Here is an 11,160-nt window from a genome sequence, read left to right on the forward strand (position 1 = left end):
TTTGCAATTATCAATGTAGGAAAATGATGCAAATGCAATGGATCTACACAAATGATTCACTTAAGATCACTTAAGATCATGCTACAAACCTAGAACATAAGATTCATAACTAAATTTATGATGACTTTGAGAATTCTACTCATAAACAATTTTGCAAAATCTCAACCTTCACAATCTCACTTAAAACACACAACTCAAAAGTAATTTGAGTAAAGATTTAAATTGAACACAAGCACACAACTTGAATCTTATAAAAAAATTGCATCCTAACTCTTAATGACAAGACATAGAAAGGATTCTATAGTTTGAATCTCAATGAACATCAAATTCCTAGAAGGAAAATTTGTTGTTGATTGAAACTAAAGGAGAAACACACAAATTTGAGTAGCAAAAGGCATCTACAAAACTTTTTGCTATGCACTAGAGAAGAAGAAACAATAATCATTTAGAAACTATGGTTTTTCTTTCAAACTTACATCTTCAAAAAGCCTCGAAGACTAAGAATTGATAAAACTTCATCTAAATATTTCTTCAAAATGAAACTCCATCCATTTCCAAGCTCAAAAAAAGGCTTAGAACCCCCCCACCCAAAAAAAAAAAAACACTCTAAACTACATGAGAAAAGTAAAAAGTTTCTACTTTTGAGGGATACATCCAATAAAGCCTCAAAATCAGGTTCAAATTGCATGAAAACTTTGAAAAAATAATCTCAACAACTTTACCTTATCAAACTTTGCGCAAATACTTCATCTATAGAAAATTTCTAAAAACATTTTTTTTTTTTTTTGTCTTTAGACAACCATATAAGATAACAATCAATCAAGCAATTTATAAAAATATAGCCTAATCAACTATTTACAATTAATTGAAATTATTAAGATTTCAAAATCAAAATTCTTATCTAACATATTATTTTAATTTTTTCAATAAAATAAACTTTAAAATTTGATAAAAAATAAAATAAAAAGTCTAACTTATATGAATTTTACCATTGAATTGGAACATTCTAAGGGATTTCTTTCTAGCATTTCAACAAGTAGTTTTTGGTTTTGTGTTTTGAAATAAAAAGTAAAACATTTTGTCTTTGTTTGATGTGAGTTCATTAAAATTTGGGTTTATATGAGCAAACTCAACCAAGTTGTGTAAAAGAGTGAGTAACAATTAATGCCCCTTGCCTCTAAACTTTAGTCATAATAGCTTTTCTTTGTTATATTTACAAATCTTTCTTCTTATTTTATTTAGTGGGCTTGCTATCCAAGGCCCCCATTAGATTTATTTCTATTTTTGATATAGATTTGTGGTGAATTGGAACACTTCCTTACTTACTTTATATATATATATATATATATATATATATATATATATATATATATATATATATATATATATATATATATATATATATATATATATATATATATATATATATATATGAATATGAAAATTTGAAAATCTTAAAGATATTTTCCAATACATAAGTACCATAAAACAATCTTCGCATGCACATCAAAATAAAAAATAATTAAATTTAATTATTTTTCATATTTAAACTTTGGAAAGCATTAAAGTAAATTAAAATTCAATGTTAAAAGTGAGAAAATAAATCATCACACTGTGTACTATGTACGACTAAGCTAGGTGTCAAAATTTGTAGGAAATATAATAGGCAAGTACACACTACAACTAAATCTAGAGGGCACTGGCTAAATAGTCAAATATTTGCACCGACCCTTAGCTAGTGTTTTTAACTCCATTACTTCTCTATCTCAAAAAAAACTGTACATACTTATGAGTGTCACCATATGTATCTATTCATCCATGCTGAGTTCAGATGTATGCATGCTCTATATTTTATCCCTATACTCAAAGCATCAATCTCAATATAATGAAAAATTATTAAATTTAAAATAGATTTCAATATAATTATTTAGTATAATAAAAAAATATTAAATTTAAAATAGATTTAAATATATAAAGAATATGTGTGACAATATATTTTATTGGTTTTATAAAAATATAAATTGCTTATTTGATCTTTTTTATTTCGTTAAGAATTTAAAATTTAGAGTTTTTATTTTTATTTTTAGTTTGGATAAGTATTATCTGTGTGTGTGTGTGTGTGTGTGTGTTAGAATTGTTAATATATATGAAGAAAATATGTTATATTAAATTTAATTTATAATATTTGTGTAAATCTATTTTTTTTATTGTGTCAATTGTAATGTACAAATAGAAATGGTTTCACAAGAACCTCTTTCTATTTTATAAATTACTATAGATCTAACTATTAGAAAAATATTCATATAGGCATAATGACTTATTCTACAATCTTTTTCAAAATAGGAATAGTTTCATAAGACTAATCACTCAGATTCTCTATAGAAATTAAGAAAGGTAGATTGGCAATCTCTAAAATTATATGATCTATCTATACAAGGCTTATCTTATGACTATTTACATTTTTTGGGTGTGAAAAGGAAATAAGGTTGAGCATAGGCTCGTTAGATATGTAGATCTTTTGATTATATGATTATGGTCAATAGAGTAATACTATGCAATGTTTAAGTATTTTTTTATGTGATGTTTATGTGGTATTTATTATCTTTGTAATAGATTTTTATTTATCTAGATAATAAGACTTTTATCTCAGTGATAATAATTTAACATTTATGAAGCAAATCTTATAACACAATGACAAATTGTTTCTTACCCATAAATAAATAAATAGATAAAATTTAAAAATACTTATATATTTTATTTTTATATATCTTTAAATAAAGTTTATTTATTTACTCAGCTTTTAATGAGATATTTTTATAGTTGTGAAATTTAAATTTGGTTTACTCTTACATTTATTTTATTTTATTTTAAGATGATGATTGATATATTTAAATATATATAAAATAATATATATTAGTTTAATGAATATAAAGTATAATTTGATTAATTTGTGTATTTGATTTTTATATTTTTATACTTTATTGTTATTTATTTTAAAGAAAATTTTATAATCATAAATTATAAATTTTATTTATTTTTATACATATTACGCATCAATCAGATTTTAAATTTTGAACTAATGAAAAAATATATATTAGTGTAAAATTAATAAAATATTTGAATTATAATTCAACAATAATTTTTTATTAAAAAATTATATTCAGACTCATTTAAGTTTAAAATTTTATTTATAAATTTAAATTCTTTCATTTTCAAATATATTTCATTTAATTAAATTATTCAAAATTAACTAAATATAATTATTAAAAATATTAAAATATATATATATATATATATATATATATATATATATATACTTTTAATTAAGTTATATTTCTTAATGTAATGTTAAATAATTTTATTTAAATTTACATTTATTTTTAATTGTAAAAATTGCTTATATTAAGATGTTATCATTTGGTAAGCGCACTGCATAACCACAGGTGCAAATATTAGACTATTTAGCCAGTGCAAATCTGGAGGACCCCTTAAATCGTTGAAGACTTTTTTTTCGGACACGTTTCAGAAGAGTGGGAAAAATGTGTTATTTTTTAGTACCATCCTCGACATCTGCTGTCCAATTGAATTTAACAACATTTAGATCGTGGGAAATGACGACCACACAATTAAGAATAAGAGTGCTTGCATTATCCCGTTACATACTAACGTGGGGAACATACTCTTTAACATGTTCCACGTTGTTTTGGATATGACAATTCACATCGTGGGGAATGGGCGACTGAAGAATTACAAAAAAACATTGCTTACTCCATGACTTGGAGTGTGCTTAAGCCGTAGTAAACCAAGGAAATGGGCATTTCCGATGCTATATATTAACAAGCGAGGTTGAGGCTTGCATTGGGGAAAGAGCTTGTAGAGCAAGAGCTGAATTAATGGCTTCTGTCAACACTCCCGTTTGCAAAGATTATGAGCTGAAGATTGTTAACACACAAGTTGTGGTGCCCGCTCTTCCAATGCAGCAGCACTTCCTCCCTCTGTCAAATCTTGATCTCACAATTCCTCCAGTTTCTGTGCAAGTCTTCTTCTGTTATAAAAGCCCCTTTCCTACGACTTTTGCATCAGCACTATCTCATCTCAAGAATTCCCTTTCCAAGGTGTTGGTGTCGTACTATGTGTTTGCAGCAAGATTGGTTACAGATAGTATTGGCCTACCGAAACTCCATTGCAATAACATGGGAGTTCTCTTGACCCAAGCTTATGCTGCAGCTCCTCTTTCTCACCTGAATTTGTACAATCCTGACGAGTCTGTCCAGGGGAAGCTTGTTCCTTTACTTTCAAAGCCCTTTCAAGGAGATGGAGTTCCTGTCTTTGCTGTTCAGGTAAAAGATCCCACACAGCACATACTTCTTTCCACTTCTGTTGTTTTTTCTGTATAAATTACAATCTTAACGAAATTTGGCATCTGCAGGTGACAAAGTTTAGCTGTGGAGGCATTGTTGTTGGCTGCACATTTGACCACAGAATTGCAGATGCATACTCTGCAAACATGTTTTTCACAAGTTGGGCTATGCTTTCTAAGGACTCAACTGTATCTCAGATTCCAATAATCACACGCTCCATATTATGCCCTCGAGATTCTCCTTCTTACTCTCCTGAAATTGACAATATGTATGTGAGGTATACTTCACAAGGATCCAGCCAAGAAAATCCTCACCCACCTTCTTTAGCAAGTAGAATTTACTATCTAGATGTGAAGAACATCATGGATCTCCAATTTGATACTAATAAAGATGGTATAAATTACACCAAATTAGAGGTATTCAGTGCTTACTTATGGAAGCTACTGATAAGCACCCAAAATGTGGAGGACAGTATGAATTGTAAGATAGGAGTAGTTGTAGATGGCCGCCCACGGTTAAGAGAGATCGGCATTTCTCCTAATTACTTTGGCAACGTTATAATCTTGCCCTTTGCCGAGTCTAATGCTGGTTATATAAAAAGTAAACCACTTTGTTGGAGTGCAGGGTTAGTTCATGATGCCATACAGAGTGCCGCTAATGAGGAGCCTTTTCAAAGCTTAATTGATATGATGGAGACTGCAAAGCCAACGCCTGTTTTAGCTAAGATTTACTGTAGAGAAGATGACATGCAGCCATCTGGACCTGCGGTTTTGGTCTCTTCTGGACTACGGTTTCCTTTGTATAATGTTGATTTCGGATGGGGAAAGCCAACATTTGGAAGCTACCATTTCCCTTGGGGTGGTGAAGCAGGATATGTTATGCCAACTCAGAGTCCTGCAGGAGATGGTAGTTGGATAGTATACATGCATCTTCCGCTGGAACAGTTGAATGCAATTGAAGCCGATTCCAATTGCTATCTACTTCCAATCACACAAGATTTCATACATTTGGGTTAGGATTATTTTAGAAATCCAACTGGTTATATGTTTTAGATATTGTACCAAATGAAATTGTTCTACAAGTGTTGGAGATAATTTTATACCCAATATTCACTTTCTTATTTTTCAGTGAATTTTTATAATCTACCGACGAATTTGAAGAATTGAATTGGTTAACGGTGTTGACATTCAAATTCAAGAATTGAAATTTATATAGGTCTCAAACTCATGGAAGAGCCGCAGAAATTAGGTTTTAGTTGAAAGCCAACTCTTTATGGCATTCATTGATACAACTAATTTTTACTGCTAGGTGTTAATGCAAGGAGACGTGTTTCAGTTGTGAAATGTTTTGTTCGGAGCTCATAGCTTGCTAAGATTTGTCTGAGCAGGCAGAAAAACAGAGCAGAAAAATGCTTCTGCGAATAGTTACAGCAATAAAGACTTTTTTTTCAGCTTTCATTTTAAGAATGGTTACGATTTGGTTCTATTTTTACGGAACCTTAAAAGGAATTCTAGAACTTATGTGCAAGTCCATGCAAACCATAAAATGCAATATAGTTTTAATGTGGATTATTTTGTGAATTTAACCATGCACCTCCATTTTCTTACTGCTTTTCTCCGCAGTAGTAAAGTTTAGTAACTTATATCACTTAAAAATGAACTGTAGTTATTTAGGCCCATTGAGTCTGAAATTCTAAGCAAAATAATCCCTAATTTTAACCATATGCAAACTGGGAGAAATGCAACTTATTTTTGAAACTGTTTGTTTATTCGCAAATAAAGCTCTGCAACATCCGGACAAGAAAAACAATACATTGAAATTATACACTCGATATTATAGCAATTCTCAACTTACACTGCAATGTATTTGGAATAGAGTGCAGCTCTTCAATTGAATATTGAAATGAAAAAAGAAAGATGACTCATAAAAAAGAAAAACTCTTCTTTCGTTCGCTGAAAAAAGGTTCGGTTGGGCGTGGAATGTAATTGTCAATTAAAAAAGTTCCGATCTGTAACTATTGAGGAAATAAGCTAAATTTGAAGATTTAAAATAAAAGTTCCTATGCTGTACTGATAATTAAAGAAATAAAAAACAAAGCATAAACAACGAACAATCAAAATCAGAATAAAAACAGAATGTGTATTTCTGAAATTAAAGAGTACCTTATAAAGAAAAACTAAAAAAACCAACCTTGACTGATGATTAAGGAAGATAGTAAAAACTAAAAAAAAAATTCTAAACAATGACATGTAAAGAGATTGCATGAAAATCAAAGTTTTGCATAATATGCAAAATAATTAACAAATAATTAAAACCAATGCCTACGAGGCTAACTGCAACATGCAGTTTTATTAAGCATGAAATAAATAAATCCAACTTAAGCATTATGAATGCAATGGAATAGTGCATGCGAGCAATGAAGTGCATGCCTTCAATCTCCCCCTTCATGAACAATGAGAATGAGACCGAGTTGAGTTCTCTCGGTAGTAAAATTGGACGTAGTGAGAACTTGGGCAAAACTATAACTCCACTGTACCATTCTAAACCAAATCTCAAATAAAATGATGGCAGATTTCAATGTGCTTCAATCTAGAATGAAACATGGGATTCTTGGTCATTGGAATTACACTGGTCTTATCACAAAAAATAGTTGTAGGATGTTCTTAAACCAAATGTAAATCTTCCAGAACCCTTAAAATCCATATTGTTTGACAATTGGTTGCTGCTGCTATTGCAATCTACCCTGCTTTTGCTAAAGAGAGAGTTGTGGTTGCCTGCTTCTTACTACTCCACAAAACAACTCCAGAACTAAGTGAGCAAACATAACTAGAGGTTGATTTTCAATCATCTATTGAACCGACCCAATCAAAATTTGTATAACCAATCAACTCAAACTTATCATTGGAAGAATAATGAATAACAAAATTGTGTGTACCACTCACATATCTTAAGATTCCTTTTGCAACTCACCAATGAGGCTCATGTGGATCTTGCATGAACTGAGAGATGAGGCTCATGGCATAAACAATATCAGGTCTTGTTTTAGTAAGGTACATGAGGCTCCCAAAAAAATTCTCTATAATGTAGGATCGACATGGGGACTTGGATCATCCTTAATTAACTTTTCACCAAGGGCTAGAGAGGTAGCGATTGTCATGCATGACATCATTTTAAACACCTTCAATAAATCAACAACATACTTGGTTTGAGAAATGGATATATCGTTAGGTGGTTGTTGCACCTCTACCCAAAGAAAATAATGCATAAGTCCTAGATTTGACATCTCAAATGCTTGTTTCATTTCTTCTTTGAATTTCTTAATGAGAGATGGGTTATTACTTGTAAAAATGAGATCATCAACATAAAAACAAAAAATTATATAATGTCATTACCAACATGTTGGATATAAGGGATTGGCTCTGAAGGACTTCAAATGAATCCTTTTTTCAAGAAATAACTATCAATTCGTATATAGCATGCACATGGTGCTTGCTTCAACCCATAGAGTAATTTTTTCAGCTTGTAAACCAAGTGTTCTTTTCCTAAAATTTCATAGCCAATAGGATGATACACATAAACCTCTTCATCAATATAACCATGTTTAGGAAAGCTAATTTTGCATCCATTTGATAGACTGGCCACTTGTTTTGAGTAACAATAGACAACATAATATTAACTATATCAAATCTAACAACTAAAGAAAAAGTCTCTTATTAATCTATTCCAAGTTTTTATGTGAATCCCTTGGCAGTTAGACTAGCTTTGTATCTTTTCAAAGATCCATCACCATGATATTTCACCTTATAAATCCATTTGACACTAAACATCTATTTGTCTTTTGGTAGTGGAACTAATTCCCATGTATCATTTTTCTCAATAGCATGCATCTCTTCATTCATAGCGCCAATCCACATTGGTTCTACCACAACTTCTTCATACACATAAGGTTCAACTTGAATGGAACTTAACAATGCAAAGTTAGCAAACGGATCCATAGTAGAACTCCTTTGATATATTTCATTTAAACTTTATACCTTTTGTGAGGAACTTGGTGGACTTGGGCTTGAGCTTCCACTTGAGCTTGTGGGGAGAGGAGGGACTTGAACATCTTCATTACACATGATGAATGGTGTAAATTTTTGAACTTCTTTCTTCCATTTCCATACTCCCCCTTCCTCAAAAACCACATCTCGACTAATAATCCATTTCTTTGTGTTAGGGTCATAAAATTTATATCCTTTCGTGGAATCTAAATATCCCATAAAGGTACGAAGTTGATATTTGGCATCCAACTTTTCCCTCTTTTAAACAAGAACATGAACATATGCAGGGCAACCAAATACACAAAAGTGAGCTATTAAGGGCTTGTGTCCACTCTAGGCTTCCTTTGGAGTGCTATTTTGAAGCACTTTTGTTAAGCTTCAATTCAAATTATAAATTGTGGATGCCACTGCAACTCCCTGAAAAAAAATTGGCAGGTTCTTAGACTTTAACATACTTCATATCGTCTCCATAATGGTTTGTTTCTTTCTTTTTGCAATATCTTTTTTCTAGGGGGTAAAGGTTTTTTTAAGCTATCTTTTAATGCCATGCATATCACAAAAATTAGTAAACTCTTTGGAGATGAATTCCCCTCTCTATCTATTTTGAGTATTTTAATACACTACCCATTTTGGTTTTTTTGCCATAGTTGTAAAATGCTTTAAGCATCCAAGTGCTTCAAATTTCTACTTAAGATAATAAACCCATGTGTGGCAAGAGAAATCATCAATAAAATTTGAAAAAAATAATTCTTACCCAAGGATTCCTCTTGCATAGCACCGCAAATGTTAGAATGTGCAAGCTCTAGAGGAGATTTTCCATTCCATGACTTGTTCATCACAAAAATTTCTCAATATTTCTTACCAAGAGAAAACCCTATAAAAACTTCTTCCTTTTCCTGAATGACAAAAAATTCTTTCATTATGTCCTTTTTATGAAACAAACTTAAGCCTTGAAAATGTAGATGATCATATCTTTGATACCATAGCCACAAATCATCAGTGGGTTCCTTAAGAGCATTCATATTAGTGGAAACCAAAATGAGAGGAAACAATCTATTCTTTGTCATAGAAGTCTTTGCTACAAGATGATGGTTAGCTGACTTATGAAAAACTTTTCAGCAATTATCCTAAAAGACAACTTTATAATGTTTTGCTACAAGCTACCAAATACTCAAAAGATTATGTTGTTACTTGGGTACATGGAAGGTGTCGTGAATATAAGTAATTTCTCCTTGCTTACTTTTCACTACGAGGGTACGTTTTCCCATAAGATCAACCTCTTTATCATCACCAAATTTGACTTGACTTCTCATAGAGTCATCTAATTTGATAAAGAGATCAGATTTAGCTATCATATGATTTGAGTACCCACTATCAAGAAACCATATGCCCTTCTCAGATTCTTTTGCCAAATTGCATGTAAAGAAGAATGAGTGCTTTGCATCTTCAACATATTCTTTAGTATAATTGACTTGTGAATTATTCAAATCATATTTTTTCTTTCAACATTCAAATTCATAGTGTATGTACCTTTCACAATATATGTGCTAGATGTTTCTTCGATCCTCAAAACTTCTTGCTCTTCTTCGTCCTCTACCACATTCTCTTGATGTAGAAGACTCCCCTTGAGTTTTGTTTGATTGAAAAAGGGTTGTGGGATTTGCTTCAATTTTGATTGTAGACTAGAAGGCTTGCACTAGATTCTCTATTGAACATTGTATGCACTCTTCATGTGATTGCAAAGAACCTATCAACTCTTCAATTTTGAAGGTAGATGTATCTTTACTCTGTTCAATGGCTATGACCATTGCATCAAACTTTGGAGGAAGAGATCTTAGAATCTTCTCTACAACTTTTTTCTTAGTGATAGTTTCCCCTTGTGTTTTAAGATGATTAATAATAGTTTGAGCACTCATAATAAACTCCTGAGTGGACTCATTGTCTCTCATCCTTAAATTTTTGAAATCTCTTCAAATAGTTTGAAGTCTCGCCAATCTTATCTTGCTAGATCCTTGGTATGTTGTTTGAAGGGCTTCCCATCCATCCTTTTAATTTTTCATACTAGCTATATAGGGGAAAATAGACATATCCAATGCAAATTGAATGAGGAAAAGAGCTTCATTATCCTTCTCGTTGTCTTCTTTCAACTGATTTTGTTGAGCCTGTGTTAAGGCATTTAAAGCATTCATGTTTGTAGGCTCAGTATAACCTCCTTCTACTAATTCCCAAAGATCTTGAGATAATAGTAGGGTCTTCATCTTGATACTCTAATATTCATAGTTGTCTCTAGAAAAAAAGTGGAAGCTAGAATGGAAAGTTGCCACCATTTTCCATTCTAAATGATCATGGAGAAAACTGCTACTTTTTCTATAAGAGAACAATATTCTACAACCCGCTCTAATACCAATTGAAGATCTAATATAAAAAAAATTATGCGATAATGATAATCAAAGAAATTTAAAAAAAATGTGCATAAACAATGAACAATTGAAATTAGAATAAAGACTCTATTTGTATTGAATGTGTATTTTTGAAACTAAAGAGTACATTATAAAGAAAAACTAAAACACTTAATGTTGACTGATGATCAAGGAAGATGGTAAAAACTACACAAAAAAAATCCTAAATAGTAACATGCCAAGAGATTGCATGAAAATCAAAGTTTTGCATTATATGCAAACTAGTTAAGAAATAATTAAAATTGATGCCTATGAGGCTAATTGCAACATGCAATTTTACTAAGCATGAAATAAATA

At 30.9% G+C, this 11,160-nt stretch overlaps 1 protein-coding gene across 1 annotated transcript; it reads left to right on the forward strand.

The window, feature by feature from the left end:
* Positions 1–3,837: 3,837 nt before the first annotated feature.
* Positions 3,838–5,586, forward strand: LOC149546535 (coniferyl alcohol acyltransferase-like). The gene is made up of 2 exons (XM_089794615.1): positions 3,838–4,340; positions 4,430–5,586. Exons 1-2 carry the CDS (start codon positions 3,894–3,896, stop codon positions 5,375–5,377), a joined length of 1,395 nt encoding a protein of 464 aa, XP_089650741.1. The 5' UTR covers positions 3,838–3,893; the 3' UTR covers positions 5,378–5,586.
* The last annotated feature ends 5,574 nt before the right edge of the window (positions 5,587–11,160 follow it).

Source organism: Cupressus sempervirens, chromosome 7, assembly GCF_028749045.1.
Source record: "Cupressus sempervirens isolate cs-2001-9-10 chromosome 7, ASM2874904v1, whole genome shotgun sequence".
Taxonomy (NCBI): Eukaryota; Viridiplantae; Streptophyta; class Pinopsida; order Cupressales; family Cupressaceae; genus Cupressus; species Cupressus sempervirens.

Bases quoted from the DNA above. Each gene is read 5' to 3' on its own strand.
- LOC149546535 (XM_089794615.1), top strand. From the start codon at position 3,894: ATGGCTTCTGTCAACACTCCCGTTTGCAAAGATTATGAGCTGAAGATT. The intron at 4,341-4,429 runs GTAAAAGATCCC...TGGCATCTGCAG, and splicing joins TTCCTGTCTTTGCTGTTCAG to GTGACAAAGTTTAGCTGTGG.